The sequence below is a fragment of the Augochlora pura genome, chromosome 10, assembly GCF_028453695.1.
Source record: "Augochlora pura isolate Apur16 chromosome 10, APUR_v2.2.1, whole genome shotgun sequence".
NCBI classification, from domain to species: Eukaryota; Metazoa; Arthropoda; class Insecta; order Hymenoptera; family Halictidae; genus Augochlora; species Augochlora pura.
This window is the reverse complement of record NC_135781.1, coordinates 14,341,711-14,363,919: the sequence shown is the minus strand read 5'-3', so window position 1 is coordinate 14,363,919 and position 22,209 is coordinate 14,341,711. Positions and strand designations below refer to the sequence as shown.

General features: G+C 41.8%; 1 protein-coding gene across 1 annotated transcript in view; it reads right to left on the bottom strand.

Annotated features, from left to right (window-relative positions):
* The window catches only part of Rhogap102a (Rho GTPase activating protein at 102A), a 30,534-nt gene extending 23,812 nt beyond the window's left edge, over positions 1 to 6,722 (bottom strand). The window contains exon 1 of the mRNA XM_078192950.1: positions 4,807 to 6,722. Coding sequence (XP_078049076.1) covers positions 4,807 to 6,681 — 1,875 coding nt within the window. The 5' untranslated portion in view covers positions 6,682 to 6,722. The remainder of the gene's footprint in view (positions 1 to 4,806) is intronic.
* Between the last annotated feature and the right edge of the window lie 15,487 nt (positions 6,723 to 22,209).

Genomic DNA, 22,209 nt, shown 5'->3' with positions numbered 1-22,209 from the left:
TTTAATTGCGCTTCGATTCCGCGATCTGCGATAAACGTTGCCGAATCAACGCGGCAATATTAAATTGTCGAAATTATTGAATTTATCGGGTCAACGGTGCGATTGTCATCGATCGTTTTATATAATTGTTTGAAAGCAATCTTCGTTTCGAGGTCGAAACGAAATTGAAATTTCTGGTTATTTTTAGCCGCCTCAATTACCAAACAGACAGGAGGAAAACAAGCGAGACATTATGTACATACCGTTATATTTTCATGTACGTCCACGGGAATTTTGTTTACCAAATTCCCTGTCTTTTTCGTCAGCGAAAGTCTGCGCCGGGAGATCAATCGCGAAATCGAAGTCACCTTTTTTTTTTTTAAACTCGAAGCAATGGTTGTCAAATATTATCAACGGCTCCAGAAGTTTGATCAATGTTAAAGCGGTTATGCCAATTCGAGCAGATCACATAAGCTATCAACAATACTGAAATCTTTGCGATTCTTCCTACGGTATGTGTATGCTTGAAAAAGTAGAAAAATAAAACGTATCGCAGCGATAAATAGTTTGAGAAAAGTATATCACCAGCATTGAAAAGTGACGCAAAAAAGCGACTTTAGCCAAGTAATTATATTGGAATTATGACCTCGATGCATCTAAGATGGCGATAAAGGCGACGAACAAAATTGAAACCCTTCTAATCCTGTCAAAAATGCTATCGTACTCCAAAAATTACAAAATGTATATTAACAAAGTGGAACGTCATTCGTAACAATAATTTTATAAAAGGAAGATGGTATTTTAATGAAATTTAGCTACGAAGATATTTCCATTGGATTTGATGTTTAATTCAACGTTTGTGGACAATTGAGAGTACAATATTCGTAAACATCGTTGTCATCAATGAACACGCTTGACCGAGTAACGTCGAGCAACATAGGATCGGAACTTTGTTTTCGCATTCGGCTGTTCTCGAGCGTCCCCGGAAAATTCGCTGCCTCTGATGTAATGAATTGGCTTCCCGTCAATTTCGGATTCAAATATTATCGAGCGACATCCTCGCTCGGGGACAACGATGCCCAATAATTTACGATCGTGATTCCGTTTAACCGTTTCAAGAACAACGCGCAGAGCTCGACTAATTTATCGCGATCGCTTCCTGGATTCAGTATATTCGCCGAATGCCTTCTCCCCTCTTTACAAAAGCAATTAGGCGACCTGACCGTCAACACTGCTTGCGTTATTATATTAATTGGAAGACGAATATATCGTAACAATAATAACCGATTTTTGCAGTCGCAATGATTAAAACAATAACACGGAACAGTGGTAATAATGGTTGAAGGTCGCTACAGGATATTTAATTTTAAGGGTTAGAATGACATTTAACAACAGAATATATGGTTCTCTGCAGACAAGTAAGTTTGCAAAGTGAAGATCGTTTTTGAAAGTGGGATCAATGGAGGGGTTAGAACACGAGCATCTAAAATAGCAAATGCATTCAAAATCAACATTTCTATGCTAAGCTATTTCGACGTACGAGCTGCCTGATCGTGTCAAAATGTTAGTTGCACTATGCAGGTGTCGTTGACAGGTTGAATTCGCAATCTCCACAATGTTTGAAAATGTACACAACCGAGTAATGAATCCCGAATGTCGGATCGGTTTATTTTTAATGATCTTCGTCTTCCAGTATATTTTTGTGTTCCCTTCTCTCGTCGTTGAACAACAAACCGTGTTAGAAAGTAGGGATCAAAGGATCCTCCCCGGATTCTAATGAAAATCTATGTATCTTCTGTCCAGATAATTCCAACTGTTTCTTAAATGACTGTGCAAAATCAAATTTCGAAATCTACAAGGTGATTCCACAAACAGTAGCAGCTATTTTCTGATCATTTGAAAGGAATCTTTAAAATAAGGGCGTTAAGCTGGTAGAACAGAACTTGTACAAAATTTTTCATACTTGCTACTTTCGTGTAATCATAGTGATTTCAGAATTTTGGGAAAATTATACTACGGTCAAGCTTCATGGACTACTGTACTGATATCGTTAGATAAATTTTAAATAGCCAAAAGTGGCAATTAGTCGGTGGCAGAAATGAAAATTAACATGTTTTTTTAATTGCCTTAATATCTTAAGAATTTTAAAATATTTGTGTCACAGTCGCATATTTAGAAGTGGCACCAACAGAAAATGACACAGTTATGTTTTAGAAATCCCTGTCACCGTGTGACGATCTCATCATCTACATCTTCTTTTAAGACATTGTGCTACCAGTTTAGACCTTAGAGTAGTTTTTAAGATTCGTTTAATGCTACCTATGAATATCAAATCGATATGATAATTTTAAAAGTGGAACTGCAACCAGTCTACAAAACTTTCAGTTTCTGTGCAAATGTCTGAAAAGTTCACTCTACGATTGTAAAATGGTAAAAAAGAACATCCTCTTTCAGGGCAACGAAAAACTAAATCATAATTTGCAGTAGATGTTTGAGACCCCTTTATTATTGCTCATGAATCACTAATGGTTTTGGATGTCGTGAAAAGAATTGCAGTTTCTGTGCGAGAATCTCAAATGTATAATACTAAAATTGAAAAGTTTACATCATTTTCGAGGACATCGACCAACGAGCGAATGACCTGTAGCTGATTTCCGAGCTGTAAGCAGATTACCGTTCATCGATCAATAATTGATTCGTATATCGAGAGAATGACAGCTGTGACAGATACCATGATACCCGACCACTGTAGTTGTAATTGCACGCGGCTGGTAGGAGAAGTCTACACGCGCCGGTGTGTCGATGCACGTAGTAGTAGTAGTAGCGCAGGGGTTAAGTATAGTTTATACACACCACCGTGGGCTGACTATTTCTGGCGGCGCCAGCGAAATTCCGAGGCCCTAAATTGGTTATCGCGCTTACCACTTAACGAGATCGCTGCCGGCAAGGTCGAGTCTCTTCTTCTTATTCTCGCGGCCTCCTCCTTTTTCTCTTTCACATCGGCCGGCGTACTCAGTCACACGGAGATATTAAACGTTGGCGAACCGGGGGGTGTGGGAGGGGCACGCGCGAAAAGGGGAGCCGGAGGAAGAGGACGAGGAGGAAAGAAAAATAGACCGACTGTCGAACCGATGAGATAGATCCTCGAAGAAGCCGGCGAAGAGGCGAGCGGATCGGCCCGAAAGGTGCACACGACGCCCAGAGAACAAGAAGAAGAAAACCGAAAAGGTGTCATGGCTTGGATATTTCAAAGAGATTGCGTGACGTTTGGATTACCGATTTAGATCGAATATTGTGTATAGGAGGTGTGCACCGTGTACAACGTACGTCAACACTTAAGCCTGTTGAAGCAACCCGGACTAGAAGAATCGTGGGACGTGTTTGTTTCGGGATTTTCGGGATTTCTGACGAAAATGTTTACCCTTCCGCGCGTGCATTCCTATCTCGAGTAAACAATTGTCACATGTACTCAATAGCGACAATCTTTTTACGAAACGGTAGGACTTCTTGGGTATTCGCGTTCCAAAAGTTCAAGACATCGTTGATTTCTTTGCGAAGCAACACTTTTGGATCGGTATGCTATCATGGTCGATGTAAAATTGAATTCTGTAATAAACAACACGGTATGTTCGTATAACCTTGAATGCAATCACAGATCAGAAGTCTTGTGTTGACCTCGAAACCTCGGAAACATCTAGTGTATTTTCGAAAGCTGTCGTGTCACATCTGTTTCAACTACTTTACTAATTTCTGTTTATGCAGTCCTTGTTAGACAATGAATTACCATTTCTAAAAATACCTTCTCGATCTTGATTGCGAATGCGCAGACAGCAAGAACTTTCGTTTACTTTCAATCGGCAATTTCTGATGAAGTAACCAATAATTAATGAACATCGCTTCGAAAATGAACAGCTTAAAGTCAGCCAGCAATTTAACGATACGCTGACCAGGGAAATGGTCCGCACAATGGTAATACGAAATATTAATCCACGGGTATTATTAAGAAAACGGCCGGATTAGCGTCGTTATTAATAGCGACATTCTATTTTCGCGGTGGACCTTAATAGCGACATCATTAATTCGTTTTCTTTCTCATAACGAGGCGGACACTCCCGGCTATGCGGCGACAGGTGGTTTAAGCAAATTATTCGTAGACGTGTTTTGGCAAGGGAGAACTCTATGTATAGCGCGCGCAGTTCGTTCTTGTTTCGTTTACGGATCGTAAATAAAATTCGTTTAAAACAAAAAAGAAGCGCTGCTTGACAATGATTTTGCTAATCACCGCGGAGAATTTTCTTAGATCCATCTCCTAATTAGAAAGGTGGCTACTACTCATACCCTGATGGTGTTAAGTCTGAATTTATCCTGTTTCTTGTTTATTACATATTTTTAATTTGTCACTTAATCGAGTGAACTGTAAAAGCGACTGACGCGCGTTGCTTTAAAAGAATAATACAAATTTTCGTGATGGGTTCCATCGAACGGAAGTTGAATTGAAATTTCCTACGTCAAGAGTTTCAGTCTGTTAAAGATATAATAGTACAGAAATGTGCTTCAATTGTCTTAACTTTGCTACTGTTCCAAGTGATTTATTTTTTGACTAGTCATGACTTAATTTATTGATTATGACAGTCTGCACAGAAATATAATTCTTAACTTTTGAACGCACAAGCAAATATCCCGAACCCACTTATCATTCTTTACCATCATTCTTTGACATCAATCTACATTTTCAAAACTGTATTGCTATCTCAAGCTACTTAAAAGCAGCAGCGAAAACGAAAGATGGAAACGAGAGTGAAAAAGCATACGCTGAAGAGAACTTACTTGCGGGGTCCAGACGGAGGGTTGATTGGACGCCCTCGAGGTGCTTTTGCTGCGGGACCGCCATATCTTCTTGGCGACCAGTCTGCTGCCGTGATGCACCACGCTGCTCGAGGACTTGCTCTTCTGCATCGCTGTGCCACCTGCGGAATTTGTCGACGATGAGGTGAGTGCCGGCGAACCGGGTGCCGAGTGTGGCTTGTCCTTGTGCGCGTTCGAACCGTGAAGGAGATGGGAAAGGAAGGATTGGTGATGATGATGTTTGGGGGTCAGTGGTTCCTCGGAGCCGAGGCCAGCGTCGATGCTGCTCCTCGAACTCGCGTTTCGACTCGCCGGCGAACCGGTTGTATCAACATCGGATAAATTTTCAGAAGGGTTTTCTATCGACGACATCTCCCTATAATTCACCGCCCAATTGTCTTCGGTCTGGCAGCCCTTATTGTTGCCGTCATCGTCGCTCATCTTCGTAATCTCTCCTTTGGCTTTGATGTTTCGGAGGTTACGGTCATAGTTAACGCGCTTGAACCTGTCAACCTTATCGGCGTCCATGGACTTCTTCCTGGCCATCCGCAGGTACCTTTTGATGGTGTCGCTGACGGATGGAGAAACGTCGTCGTTGTCCACGCTGCTGCGTCTTCTGCCACTGGTTTTTGACGCCGATTTTTCCTGTGCTGCTTCCTCCTTCTCCTTTTCCAACAGAATAGCGTCCAGCACTTCCCGAGGAACAGGATCGGTCTGCACACCGTCGTCTATGGGCCCACGATCGGTACTGGGTTCCTGGACAGCGATCAGAGGGGGTGGCGAAATTGGATCTCTCCAAGTGGATAACCAGTCTTCGTCTTTCGTGGGTAACCTAGTGCGCTGATGAACCCACCACCTCGACGAGGGCGACGTATAAGCACCTGTCGCTCGAGGACCTCTGAACCCCCTGGTGCACCTTAGATCGAAATACAGTTTCTCCAGCAGTTTCCGATCAGTAAGAATGTCTGTAATCACGTGCTGCCTGGTGCCCGACTTGTTATAGTACCGGCTGATAGTCTCCATCAAAGACTTGTGTACGTAATCGCCCTGATAATGCTGCATGGACTTCGGCACCTTGTCCCTGTCCTTATCCTTGTCTTTCTCCGCAGAGGACTGCCGCACCGACAGTTCCTCCAACCTAGCTTGCGCAACCATCATGTCCAAATGCTGCTGGAGCCTGTCTATTAGGCTCTGGTAATCGAAAGCATCCTTGCCAGTCAGCTCGGACCTGCCGCCCGACTTCGTCGTGCCAGCGACGTCACTCTGCATGTTCAGGTACTTCTGCAGCATGTCTGCCAAGGCCTTGGCTTCCGTGTCCTCCGGCTGGAACTTCCTGCGCTCCACAGGACTCGATGGCGTGCTACCGCCTTCGGCCGCGAGCAGCCATTCACGCTTAGCCTTGGCTAGGTCGAACTTCCCGGTCGTGGTAGCTTGCAAGACGAAGGCTTGGGCAGATCCTCTGAGATCATCGGCCTCGTCGGCCGAGCTGGCCTTCGTCCTGCAACTACCACCCTTGATCTGCCTCCTGCGCCTCTGCGTCCGGAAGCCCAATGTTCCAGGACACGAGCCTTTCCTCCAGAGCAGGAATCTCGGCTCTTTCTGGCAGACCTCCTGAAAGTACTGCTCGATCTTCGGGATATCCTCCGGCCGGTTATGGGTCCCGTCGGGGATCAACCGTCTGCCGGCATCGGCCATGTACCGCCAGGTCTTCCTGGTGAGCAGCCATCGCTCCTTGATCGGTTTGCTGGACCGCTTGGTTCTCCGGTCCTTGGAGGACGGCGGCGTGACCTTGGCGGTCGCGCCGGTCTCCACGCTGTCGCGACGCGAACGTCGTCTGCCGCCAGGACGCTCCGCCATCTTCGCGTCCTTTTCCTTCTTCGCCACGCGAACCACTTTCGCGGAATTGTTTTCACTGTTTGGACACGATCACCGACCGACGAGCCAGGCAGCCGTCCCACTTCCGCGAAAGGCACTAGATCATCGCCAGGGAGTCACTCGCGATTCTCGAGAAGGCAGATCACCATGCACCACCACGCGAACCACTGTTTTAGCCCGTCCTACGACTGGCCGCGAGGATCTAGCCACGACGATCCCGATGGACGAATCTCGATGGACGAAAGCGGCGCTTTCTTCCTCGAGATCTGTCGATCTGGCCGACCACCTAGCCGAGTCTTGAAGGGAGCCAGTTTTGCGGGCGCCGCGACGATGCGTGGCAAGGTCGCCGAGAGGAAAAGGACGATTGCAGCCACTTGTTCTCTCGCGGACACCGTCAGCAGTCCGGCGCGCGATCTCTCGGCGGAGAAACTGATCCGGGTCCCCTGATCACGCTTATTTTTGTTCCTCGTTGAACGAGACTTTACGCGCTTTTTTACGCCACCAGGCCCGTGTGCCGGACCGGACCTCAACAACGGGCTCCAGATTAATTTAGACTTCGCAGATCCGGCTGAAATTCAGCTGACCGCAACGGTTCGCCGAGAATCTGGCCTGCTCCGTTACGCCGTGCAATCTCTGGACAGAGGCGAGGAGATCGAGAGAGGATCGCCGATCGAGCGCGCCGTGTTCCAGAGGCGAGTCCAAAAGCCTCGACCCAAATTTAACTCGTCCAACTAGAAGTTGTCCGCTCAGCTTGGCGGGCCACGTTCAACGTTGCGACGTTCCTCGACCGGACGTCCTTATTCTTGACGTCCAGGTCCCTCGCGGGGACACTCGTTCGCCAAGGATGGCACACGGTCCGGACTCGCGAGGATTCGAGCGGGCGCACGACTCCACCGACGAGAATCGCGTTACGTTTCAGGCCGCGAACCGGCAAGGTGGAAGCTGCCTAAGATACGCGACTACTGCTTCTCAAGGCGTCGCGACGCTCGTGGACGCTCCGTGTCTAAAAGCGTCTTTGCCCCTTCTCTCCTCCGGTAGCTCTCTTATGCGAAGAGAGCAGAGCCGCGCGCGATAGACAGAAAACTGAGAGACCACGGCCTGCCGAGGGAGAGAGAGAGAGAAAGAGAGAGAGAGAGAGAGAGAGAGAGAAAGAAGGATGCGGATCGGTCAGGGAGAAAGAGAGACGCGGAGGGAGACGGAAAGTAAAGATGGGCGGTAAGAGGATCGAGACGAGGATGGACCAGACCGTGGAAGAGGCAGAGGCTGCGGTCTAGGGTACCTGGGTCCGCAGACAAACCGGAGGTGGTGTCGACGACGTTGTCATCGTTTGCCAAATACCGACGCCGCTTTCTGGCGAGCACCGTCTAACGTGCACCACTCGCGTATTTCATAGTACGATAGTCCACGCCTTGACGATTTGTTTATAACCATAAAGCACAGCAGCCGGACCCGGCAAGAGATGCCCGCGGTAACCCGCAACCGAGAACGCGTTCCGTGTTTTCGTAACACCGCGTCCCACTTCCATCGTACCTGCCTTCCAAATAGGGTTCATGTAGGATCAACAGATGTCCCGATTTTTGGAGATTCGCCCTTGTTTTTACTTCCAGATTCCTTATCTTTATAAGATACATTCTGTTCCGATTTTTTACGTATTCGTCATGTTTAGCCTCCTTCCACAACGATACAATTTTGATATATGTTTTATTTCTTGTCAGCATGTGACACAAGCGATAGAAAGGTGAGCACTGTTCTGTTGCTCCACTTGCAATGCTCAAGAATGTGTAAGTATACAAGTATACGTAATTTTGTGTGGCAAGAGAGGTTGACCTGTTAATTTTGTCATTGTGTTCAGTCTTTACACCCTCTGCCTCGATTTTGAATTCTATCGTTATCAAAGGACCGATTAGTTCTTTAACAACCCTTAATCTGAGGGCTATTAACACCTACCGTCACGTGGCCACATAATGTATAAGAGTGTGTTCAATATTCTTCGTAACTATCACATAAGTATCGTTGATTGCGATCCAATAATTTGAATAGATTTCGTTATTAATTGCATTGCATTCACCACGAAACGGAGATTTAAAGCATTGTGTCAGTATAGTCTTACAATCGCAGACTGCGACGAACATTTATCATCGTTCACGTGGATAAGAATGATGAATAAAGATCAAACTATTGCTTACGAACAAATAAGTGATTACTTAAAAAATAGTTTCGATAAACTTTGCTGCGGTAACGCTATTCATTTCAGCAATACCTTACTGCTACAGAGTATTACCACTATTTATTATCACTAATTTGAATAAGAAGAATGAGTAGAGTATAAAGCGAAGTGTCGAATGAACATCTGTATTCTTCAAACTCCTCATTTCCCAGTTCCAGATGTTTAACACTGAGATTGTGAGATTTAAGATTCTTGCGATTCACATTGCGCGTCCAATTGGTAGGAAATAAATAACCCATTGACATTGCTGACAATTATATATTTTGTGAGCAAGAGAAGAAGAAGAGAGAGAGAGAGATGTTGGTTGCAACTGTTCTTCCACGAGAACAAAGAATACACGGATTTCTAAATTGTCACAGCGATCGAACGTAAATACGAAGCGGTTCGCGACACAGTTGGTCGGTAACGTCGATCGAACGACGCCATCATACGCGCAAACAAACGAGGGAACACAGGGAGATCAGACAGTGCAGCATGAAGTAGTAAACTCCCCTAAATTGCAGGAGATTCTGTCGACGGTATCGATTCTGTTTGCCAAACACTATAAGAAATTCCTGGCGAACGTGCAATTTCTAAATTCGTCGGTTCAAGCAACTCTGCCGCAAACTTCTGTCGCGGTGGATTGCGTACAGGTCTGTCTAACGAACCGATCATCCAAGAAAAAAACATCGACGAATCGTTAACAGAAATGACTCGAATCGCATCACAATGAAGAAAGAAATCCATTTATTCGGTGCCGTTCCTATAGGACGCCGTCGTGCGAAGCTTTGGCGCACCTTCGAGTCTTCGATCTTTGTCTTCCGTTCAGAATCAACTTCAGAGTCTAATCATTCATTTGCAATAACCTTTCGTGAAGGGTTCACTGGTACATCACTGGTGATCACTTTCAATTTATATTACAGTACAATTGTATTGTGAAAAGATACTTTCTTTATTATTAACTGTTAACTTCTCAGAGAACCATATGTCGACATTTGTTCTCAAACGCATACAGGGTGTTTAAATTAACAACAGTTTCGTAAAGAGGAAAATGAAGGAGGGCTGCAAATATATAGATTATGTTTGGAAGAGAACAAAATGTATTATCTATGGCGTTAATTTCTCTTACACGTGGCACACATCTCTCTATTTGCATATTCTTCTAATGTCAGTCATCTTAAACTGTACCTGAACGATTCAACACAAGGCCTACTGTGCCGGCAAAAATGACCAGTTACACGTTTTTCATTCTAATCTTGTAATGCTTATGGAACAATGCCCGGTAGACGTCTTTAATGCTCGATAGATTAGGGTTACGATGTCATTTAGGAACTTCACCCTTTCATTCAAATCTCGAGACGAACATCGCTGTGCAAAGGAGGAGAAGTAACTTGAAACATGAAGTCAACTTAATGTTCATGGAAATAAACGTCGAGATAAGTATCCAGAAGAAGATAGAAGGTGCCCAGCGATTACCTAACGTCGCGAAAGAAAATCTGGGACATTTCTTTCCACCGGGGGCCGTGCAGTGACGTAGGACGATAAAAATCGCCGCGGGGCCGCGTTGCCTAATATTCCCAGGGATGTATTCCGCGTCCGGGGACTATTTCGAGACTCATTCTCTCTAATGCAAGTCAGACCGCACCTCGGCCCGCCTATATGGCGTTCGTCCGTAAATCAGGGACGGGTTAGCCTCGCGGTACGGAGCGCTCTATATTTTTTCGTGCCGGAAAAATCGACGAGTGATTTATAAGTCGGAATTTCTAGGGCTACGGACGTCCAGCGCGGAAAATATGATGGCGGGGGAGGGACTCGTGATTTCGATACCGCGATCACGTTCCATTCTTTCCGAGGATCGCGCTTTCCGGTAGTCACCGGCTGCGCCGCTGAGTAAACTCGATTGTCCTTCCATAAATCGATTTACAGTACCTGCTGGGAGTAATTTCTCGGCGATTGTCCTTCTCAAATCTGTTTTGGACGATTCGATAGCTCAAGATTCGCGAAATATTTTTACAAATCTAGGACTCCGTTCAATCGTATTTAACTTCTAATTTGCGCGGGTAATTCCGGTAGATTTTTGTGAGCTTTGCTTTCTTTATTTATTTCCTTTAATTGAGATTTGTTTCCTTTAAATAAGAGATATCTAATCTTTAATAGCAATCTATTAAATAAATAATAATCTTTAATCTTTAACCTTGTACTTTGGCACTAAATATACCGTGCCAGTCGAAATGGCCACTTTCATATTTTCTAGTTCGGAACTGTCAAAGCTAAAAGGTACTTGAATTAATTCTCCGTGTTAACTAACGAAGGCCAGTAGTTCTGCTATTCCAATATGACGATAAATCACCGCTAATGCGTATAATGGTACTGTTAACGCGCTCCAATAATTAGTGTGCGACATTTGATTGTAGCGCAAAGGACACAATTTCCTAGCAAAACGTTTTTACTTCAATATCGACAAAATTACTGGTGGAAGTTGTTGTCTGCTAGTGAAGGCTTGCGGTTTAAACATTGGACAACGTTAAAAGCGCTTGGAAGCTGTATTTACCATGAACAGTATTTACCATGAACCCGAACTTTTCTACCACGGAATCTATTTAGTAAGCGAAAAGCGGGAAACGGTTCCGTCTCCTTAGGTGTTCGATGGACAATATTTTGAATAAAATACACGTTACCGTTCTTTCGACATAAGTATTAGCTTTTCCATCAAGATTAGAATTAAGATTGAGAATTAATTCAATCATCGAATAGACTACTTTTTAAAGAACGATTATACAAGTCCTTCTATTCAAGCTTACATTGTAATAATAATACCGCAATGTCTACTTAAATTCTATCTTATCATTTTTATAAAACAAAACGCGTTAGTCGCCTTGAGAGCTCGCTTTTCGTGGTAATAAAAACAATTGTACAGTTCTATCTGGCGTAAAATGTTGTATGAACTGTCTTGAACAATTGAAACGGAAAGTTAAAGCGTATCCAGTGCAATTATTGATAATGTTGCTTTCTTTGAGGGCGCGTAAAAAAGATCGCACGCATGAATGAACGGCGAAGCGTTATGCTTAATAAACGTCAGGTCGATGATAACGATCGCAACTAAATATAGACGACTGCTCCACCAAAACGTGACGATACAATCGCTGTCCTTATTATGGTAGTATTTAGCTGTGTTGTTTGATCGTGACGGTGTCCTGGCAAATCTCTCGCAATGGTAACGTGGCACGATTTTATTTCTGGAAATTTGCTCGTTGCGTGTGTAAGGATTAATGCGACTGTGACAACAGGCAGAATATAATACTCTACGTTCTGCTAGAACACGATGTTTCATTCATAAACTCTGGTACGAAATAGTGTGCTTCGGCGACAACGACTAGCTTTTAAATATTCTACTATATTAAAGGTCTAACAACTCTTTCATCACTGTCGTGTCCCTTCCGTATTTTCTTTCGAGATCGATAACACGGTGTCTATGTTTCGCATCAATACGTGCACATCGTAAAAGTAAACTGCTGGTGGTCGCCATCGACGTAGAAATGAAATAGCCAGAATTCCTAAACTAATCGCTCGAAATTCTCGACAGTGAACCAGCCGAGCAATTACAAGTAAAACCGATAATGAGATAATTCTCGTAAACCGCGAGCGGAAAAATATAAAACGACTTCTACATCATTGAATAACGAGGCTATAAAAATCCGATGTCCGCAAAAAATTTCACTTCTTTTAGCTAATTCCCAATAATGTCGGGAGATCAACCAATCGGTTCGTTGAGCATCAAAGCTCAATTAGCAATTCCTGGAACAATCATGATCGTCTCGTAGCGCGATTGGCAACGAGCACCAACAAAAAATTCATTGTTCTCGTTTTTTTTTTAACTTTATATGATCTTATTTACAAAACTCTAGTGACTTTTACGTGGACGTCCCGTCGATTTTTACAGGTGCGATTTCGCTCGATCGTTGCGCACCGAGTGGCCATCGAAACTGTGTCAAGAATCGCACACACGAATTGAATTTTCATTTTGTTTATCCTGCTATAAGTTTTGAAACTTTTACATCTTTGATTTTGCAAAATTGAAACTGATCACGGTCAAATTTTACTGGACCGTTAATCGACCAGAAAAGTAAATAAAATTGCAGTATCTTTATATTAGAAATATAAAGATATTACGAATGCAATAAATCTATACGAAATTGAAAATAAATAATGTGTATAAGAGAAACGTAATATATGTAAAACAATCAAAATGTACAATATATCATAAATGTACAATAAATCAAGTATGTTGTTCCAAAACATGTGCAATGTCAAAGAGCAACATCAGAATCGATCAAAGTCATAGAACTTTTCTATTTCTGTCAATGTTCTCCAGTAAACTGTAAAATCATGGAACTGGATAAAAAGTCAATCAAGTAATCACTGCTTCTGTACTTCCATCAGGCTTCAGAACAATCAGCGAAATTGAGAAACGGAACCAGTATCGACGAGGCAAGCAAATCCTTTGCATTTGCATCAAGGTCCTCCAACAATCACGAGAATCACGAAACAAAGTTAAAATTAATCTAGACGGCAAATCTTTAGCACTTCTGTCAAGGTCTTCCAGTAATCAGGAAAATCGGGGAGCAAAATTGAAATCGATCTGGGTAATAAATCTTTAGCACATCTGACAAGCTCCACCATTAATTAGGCAAATCGGGGAACAAATTAAACTCGATCTCGACAGTAAATCTTTAGCACTTGCGTGAAGGTATTCCAGTTAATCAGGAAAGTCGAGGAACGAGATCGGAATCGTGACAGTAAAATGCAGCTCTCGAGATCATGTGCGCAAGGAAAGCACGTGCTCGCGTAAGTAGTCTCGGCTCGTCAATGGCAAAATCGCAAGAGGCACGGCTCGTCATCGATCGATGACGACCCGACACGCGACAAGATGAGTTGGCTGATGACCGATCCGTCGAACCCGCCGTCGCTAGAAAGAGAAAGAGAGAGCAGACCGCGCAGTGTCATCGACTGATTGCCCGCTATTTCGGGCGTGCACACCGCCAAGCCTATTTAAAATCGTTTGCATCGCCACGTGATCATCGGCCGGCATAACAGACAGTAGAATGTTGCGCGATCGTAACCTCGTGACACGCGAATTAATCCTACGCATCCACGTCCGACTCTCCGGTTCTCTTTCAGGGACAAACGATAAATCCGTTCGCGAGCATCGTCGCTTGTCATTTTTTACTCTCGTTGCTCATCTCTTTCTCCTTTCATCTGCCGCCGCCCTCTTCGTTACCCCGTGAACGAGCGCAACTGCGTTTCCAGGTATTCGGGAATTTATAGGCTTCCGCTGACTTGCAAAAAATTCCCGAGACACTGGAAAACGCCCGATACCCGCAATAATCGTTACCGAAAGATTTATGCCGGTTCTCGTGTCCGTTCGAATGATCGAATGTTAATTAATCCTGATGGAAATGGTCTCAGAGTGACGCGAGGCGACGTGTGTCGAGTGAAAATTCCACGGCTGAAAAAGATCCGGTCAGTTTTATTAATTCTATCGTCGTTTCAACGTGTAATCCGTTACCGACTCCAAATTGAAATGAATTCATATCAGAATTTGCTAGGATACGCACAATAAATTGGTCTATAGATTATGTGAGACACGTGATAGTGAACGAATTAGTAGAATTCGAAGATACTGCTGTATTATTCTCGACCTATTCTAATTATTAAAAGTAGGGATTTTTTAATTAAACACCTGTTTGCTTTATACTGCATAAGGATTCATACTAATTAATAAGTACCCTTCCGGAATTATGAAATATGAGAATGTCAATAACTTAATTAATGATAGAAAATGTTTCTCTCGTTTTAATTTGTGGCAGATGGAAGTTTAACATTTCAAGTTTTACTCAACCATTTCAATTTTATGGAGCTTCTTCGGGCGGGGTGGTGGTCGAACGGTTTCTCAAAGTTTAACGAGCTTTTTTACGGAAATAATTAGTCCGTCGATGCAATTAAGGTATCGAAGTGTTTTGAAACGGCCGTAAACCGGCGCCAGAAGTACGCGGAGTGGGTTTCTTTGAGCGTGATCTATCTAAAACATTTTAATCTGTTTCGTTTAAAGAATCCGCGCTTCTAACGTCAGGCGGACAGAAAAAAGGTGTATATACGCAAATCGGAACGTGATAATATTTACAGTTCCGAGTGTAAGAAGTACGCGGCGAGAATAAATATACACTTCGGGCAGTTTGAATACCGAGTGCCTTGGATATCCAACCATTTCGAATACCTTCGGAACTCCGAAGCTTGTCCAGTGTCCAGTATCTACGGATTATAAAGTCCCTCCGTGATCATGACACTCTTTAATCAAGCTGCGATGCTGCTATACATATTGTAAATCAAACTCTAATATCGTCACTTCGTTTAAAGTGCTTTATAAATCGGTTTAACTAATTTATTTCACGAAACGTATTCAAACAATAGATTTGAAAGAATTATTAATACATCTAGATTAGATACATTTATTAATACATAGAATTATGAAGACATTTTTATTTCAAATTGCGACAGTTCCTCTAGCTACGACAACAAAATGATAACAATTTTTATGTCTGTATTAACCCTTTGGCGCCTGTGTGAGTCACGTGCTTAAACGGAAATATACATATAGTCTTTAAAGTTTCGATGATAAGGGCAACTTAGATTTTAGATATAAATTAGGATTTTTGTCACCTGTTATAGCTTTTACTAAAAAAAAATTTGGTCGCCATTTGAAATTACGTTTTGCTTTACATAAAACCGATATAATCGACTAATTTATGAAAAAAATAGATAGACTTTTTGTGAAGAGATTTCATCGAAGTTGCGGGACTGCAAGGGGTTAAAAAGCAACCACACGTTTTGTGGACTATCAATTTCACTGAAAATATTTTTTTACTCTCTTTACGCGTTTTCACTTAAAAGTGATCAGCAGTGAAATTTTATGTTATCATCCTATGAATGTTTCAATTCAGTTTTCACATAGGGTCTGTTAAACAACGAAATCTTTTAATCCAGGAAATGAATCAATCATTTAACTGTAATTCTTGAAGCCAGTCTGTAATCTCAGGATTCTCCACAAAAGTTTATCGGTTGCAAGAAACAGGATTATTTTAATATTCTTCTGAACAATTTTAACAAGTAACGACCAGTATAAAAGAGGATTCATAAACTTCTAGTCTGGCGTAATCACTCGAAATCTGTGATCCCATTACCACTACTTATTGTCCAGATTTCAACGTACTTTCATGATCGAATCGTGTAGTGGTTGTGAACAGAATGCATCGATTAAATTGAAATTAATTTAAAAGCCCCGACAAAGTGATCGCCGATTAATCGAACCCCTGGGAAATGAAGAGACTCGATGTTATGGTATTCGCGTTGCCATTCGCCGGGGCGAGGCAACGAACACACTCGAGAGGGACGAGTTAGTGCGAGAGAGAAAGAATTACGGAAGGACACGGGTAGCGTAACAGCGCCAGAATAATCGTCCCAGTGGCGTCTTTTAATCCGAACCGCCATACGAATCTATTTTTCGCCGGACAATCGCGCCAGAAATACCGGATTGGCCCCCCTTCGTGTTAATTCTGTTCTGGTGCTCACATGATCGCCAACGCTTGGTCTGCGCCGCGTACACACCGTCGCGAATCCTGGCATTCTACTGTCCCTTTCACAAGAAACGGTCCTGAACAGCCTATACAAACGTCTGTTCAGCATAACAATAAACGTCCGTCAATCCTCCTAGCCTTCGTGCGAGCAAAAAAAAAACACGAAACTATAATGCAGGAAAAAAGCATCCTTCAAATTTTTATATTGCCGTAAGTCGATCCTCTAATGCTTGAACCAAAAACTTTGTACCAAAAACGTTAAGTATCAGTCTTCAGAAAATGAAAGGTGAAGGATAACGCTTGTTGCTAATTGTTGTTTCGTCATTTTCCTTTCAGCCCGTAAATTCGCTTTAAGTATGTACACCATCAATGTATCATTTGTTCACATTAAGCCTACCATGATCAATATGACCGTTCTTATTTTACAATTCTACAGACTAGAGATATTTTTTTTGCAAGTTTTATAATAAAAGCTTTACAGAATTTGGATGAACTCGATCTACTTACTTTTGTGAGGCAATACATATCAGTTACTATTACTACTCGGTAGGTTTGGTGTTAAATAATTTTTATTTGATTACGTAAATTCGGTTCATGCACGTAAAATATCTGCATACGTAATGTACAAAGTTATTGTTTAGGTAATGTTTTAGAGTTATACCTTGATCGCATGAATTAATTTTTAGTATGTGAAAACTCAGTGTACCAATTGTTAAATAGTTACGAAATATTTTATCATTTTTATTCGGTTGTATGAATTCGTTTCCATGTACGTAGCGAATCTACATACGTATGCACAAGGCTGTTCGTTTAGAATTATTCTTCATATATTTCTATTTAATACATGCTCGCCAGTTTTAAACTTACAGAAGAACTTCTTATAAGAACTGTAAGGAGTGTTCATATTGAAAATCACAAGTCTTATTTCATTAGCTTTAACCCTTTGCACTAGAAACCATTTTAACTATAAATCTAAAATCATTTTTCATATGGCACCACTGAGGCACCACTAAAATTATGCTATTACGTTGCAAAATAATTTTTGTAACAATAAGGTTTAGATTTAAAAAATTATCAAGTAGTAAAACTGTTGGTAGGAGTCACAAGAATAAATTTCGTATGCACATTAATTTATTTTGTTAAATAGAATGGAAATATCACGAACCAGAGAAATTATTTCAGATTTACAGTTAAAATGGCTCCGAGTGCAAAGGGTTAAACTTTCTCACTACAAAGATTATTTTAAAACGTAATAGAAGAGTGGTGTCTCAGTGTCACCACTTGAGTACAAAGGGTTAAAATGGCTTTTCTGTTGACTATAATACTTGTAACACCCAACTCCGTATGATACGGTAACTTTTTGCTTAAAAGAACACTTCAAATTAGAAACTTGCTAATGTTCAGAAAAATTACAATACTGCACTTACGCTTTCTGATTCGGAAATATTCATTATTTACTGAAATAATAACTGAATAATAATTAGATCCAGCAACAATCATTACATATTCAATGTCAAAAGAATAACTTTACCAGTTTCGTAGGAAAATGTAAATTAAGATTTTAACAAAAGTACAATGCAGAAAAAGGTCTTACAGAAAATCGAGTAAATAGAAATTCGAAATTCGAATGAAAAATTTTCGATGAAAGATTAATATTTGCTACGCGTACGAAGAAATGACGAGTAGAAATTTGTTGAATTAGGAAATAGAAATATCGAGTAAAACGGACTTCCGAAATCGGAGGATTGCGAGCGTAAAATAATGAGATTAATGCTTTGCATATCCGTGGGACCGCTATATCGAATGTCCGGATGAGAGCATGGCCTAAAAATAAACGTCGCTTAGATTAATGGCAATACAATTAGATGCGACTGTAAAAGCATCGGATGAAATTCAATCGTGCATTTAACACTGGGCGGTGTGACTCGGGACAAAGAGGCAATTATTGCGAAGACATCTAATCAGATGTCAATTAAAGCAATATTTCTCTGTCGCTGATCAATTATTCCAATCGGCGTTACCTAATACCAAAAGCGATTCTCCATCATACATCGTTTTCGCCTAACAATTAGAAAACCCTTTCGGTGTTAACATTTTCTTCAAATAGACAACATTCTTGTAACTTCCATTAGAATTATCGGGCTTGATGCAATAATGTTACGTTTATCTTTTAAGAATTTGTAGATCGATATTAAAGGATGATTATCAGTGAATAATGATTTTCAAAATCGTATCGATAGCACGAGGTTCCAGCCTCGAATTTTCGAAATGTGCGTGGCAAGGTATAGCGTGCGGAACGATCGACGATCGGCGAGGCTCGGTCAGTCCTCGCCGGTCGTATTATAAAATGTGCGAATTATTTTTAGCAGGGCGCAAAAATATCGCAAGGTCGCCGCACGCGTCGGTACTTTTGCTCGGCCATCGTAGTCGCGTGCGCCGCGGGCTTGCGATTTGAAAAGCTCTCACGACTGAGCTTGCTATCTCCGAACCGCGGGAGTCGCCACCGTGCAGACAAGCCTCCCACGATTTTCCGACGGTGCTCGTTAGGTGGCGTTTAAGCTTGCAAGCTCGGAAATCACTGACTTTCCTGACATCGGTACACATCGAACGGTCTCACCGCGTTGGTAACTAGCTGGAAAGCTTCATCATTTTCATACCTATTTCTCGTCAAGAATAAAACAAAATCGCTCAAAATAAGTTTCACGCATCTCGCTGTTTTCGAGAAGTTCCCACTATCTTCCTCCGATTTGAATTCCCTCGTGGAATATTTACGGTTCCAATAAATGTTTCAGTGAGAAAATTAATTTTATAAGAAATTGATGGAATATCATTTAGGTAATTATTTTATCGGACGAGCACTTCGATGTCACTTTTATATTGTTTCAAATGTGCTGAAACTTATTATCGAAAAGTTGATTTTATAATTCGGTTTGCTTAATAAATTAATGAATATTTAATCAACGCTAAAAAATTTACTGGCGCTTCGTAGTTTAATTATCAAATAATAGTAGAGAAAGGAACAAACATTTCGGCGTTCGGTACCGATAAAGATGAGACACGGAATCTTTTATATTGACTTTCCTCTCAGCATCGATAGAAACGTTCTCTTAGTTACCGAATGTATTTTACATCGGGCTAAGTTTCATTTGCCGACGGCATGAGAAGCCTAACTTTTATGAAATATTACAGTTAAACAGGCGATAATACTTAGTAGGGAATCACTTGGAAAAGAATAAGAAAGGCAGTCTGAAGTCTTTGGAAGCGTGTCGCAGTAGCAGAAGCATTTAATCTTATTAATTTCGGTATTATGTCATGAAATAACATTTGTCGTGTGTCATACATGAATTTAGTAGCTGTGAACAAGTCTAGTAATTATACGATAACATTTATGCTTCGAGGGAACATAACTCTATTTGAACGAAAACATAATTTATAAATCGATCATACTTTGAGAAGAAACGAGACTTTTCTGAAACTGATACTTTAAAGTTAATCAATGTGTCTGATCATGATCGAGACATTCGATTAATTCGTCGTCGAGAATTTGCTTCATATTGCGGCGTACATTTGTTTACTCTAATTGATTATTTAGTTAGCTAGCATTTTTGCTAGCAGAGTATGGCCTAATTATTTCACTCGACTACCGTGAAAATTCTGTTGTCGACTGTGATGTATTGTCGGATTATCTTAATTGCTAGCCTAACTAGAGTTTTAGAGTCACGCGTGTGTTACGCGTCTGATCACGACCCACTTATTCTACTTAACTTTCGCGATGATTCCGCCTTCAGCCGCGAAGTACACTTGTTAATTTTAATTGACTCTTAGACCGGCCAGCATGTATCCGACATGTCTCATATTCAATCATTCTAATTGATCATTCGTCCGGTCACAATTTTTAAATTGTATTTGACATAATCATGATCCACTCATTCTATTACACCATACATTCCTGAAGATTCTGTCATCTGCTTCAAGCTGCACTGGATTATTTAACAAACTCTCAAGTCAAATAGACGTTTCGGAACGGTGTGTAAGGCGCGTCTGATCATGACCCACTTATTCCACTTATCTTTCGCGACCGCGGTCTCATGCTGTAAAGCAGTACCACTTCCCAAAGAAATTATGCCACGAGCTTGTTCTAGAAATTCTACACAAAACCTATTACCTACCGAGCCCCGATCAAATTCGTGCACTCGATAAAAAAGTTCGATCAGAATCGAATCATTCTATTCGTTACTCCCGCGGAGCCCGCGTCAGAAATAGTTCCGCCCGTGAGAAATTTCGACGAAGTCTGCCTCCACCTACCGGATAGAAATGTCCGAAAGTAAATAGCGGTTTCTACTTCTTGTGAGAAATCCTATCCGCCGCGTCGCGCCGTGTGTGCAACGATCGATCCGTGTCTACGCGTGATCGACCCATTCTACTTATGCAATCTAGCACCTTCCGCGAAACGTATACCGGCAGCTCGTACGACTGCGTGTACCCCTCCCATTCGTGTCGAGAGAGCTCGTAGAACGAGTCTACTTTTACACGTGAGGAACGTGCGAGCGCGTGCGAGCCGCCGAACGAGCGAGCAGGACAGCAAGCGAGCGGACAGCCACGGACACAGCAAGCCGAGTTCCCCGAACCGCGCTAGACACACCGGGACAATAGTGCTCGCACCCGTGAACTATGTTCGCGGTCGCGCGAGTCGCACAGGATTCCGGTGAAAACCCGTTCCAGGAACGACCGTGTAAAACCGGCCCGGCAGACGGCCCGTCGAAAATAGCCGAAACGCCGGCTATTTCCAACATTGACCGCGCGAGCACGCGCGCGCGGACCCGCACGAGATTCGCCGGACGACGATGATTAATACGTCGTAACGAGTAAGAAGGCTAATTAAGCCTCAAGGTTCTGTCCCATTAAACGTATGGTGGTCTGCGCCGACGACGGGGTATTTGGATTTAAACTCAATCGTGAGACGCGGTGAAAAATGATTTCCGCTTGAGATCATATGTGGATTCTGTATTTTTTAGCGCCATTCCATAGAACGTATAGATCATGATCCCTTTGACGGAATATTATTGATGGATTTCACAAAAGAAATACACTTTATTTTTATTACTTTCAAACTATTTAATCATTTATAATATCAAGTCAGACTTGCGATCAAGGTTGCTAATGATACTGCAAATGGAAGTCAATAATTTATTATAAAGTTATATGAAATTCTATTACTTTTTATTCACTTTAAGAGATTAAAAAGAATGTAAATATACATTTCAATTTACTTATTATATGTGCAATATTTAAATCACAAGATTAATAAATATATTATTTTGACATAACTTTGACATATCTCTACGTATGTATGTCTCAATCTTATTAAATCATTGCAATTATGTAATAAATTAATAAATAGAAACCTTATTTTATTTTAGAATAATTACACGGCTTATGTATAAATACTGCTCCCGTAGACAATTATATTTTAGCCTGAGGGAGCATCCATTAGCGAAATGCAAATTGTTGACAGTAAACCGAAATAACAGTTGCTACAGTGGAACCTCGACACCACAAACCAATGATTCCATTTAGCATTGGAACTACATAATTGTTCTATTATTCGTACATTCATGTCGTCTAGTTTATTACAAAGCTAGGAGAGTATGAAATTGCTAAAATAACGATTGA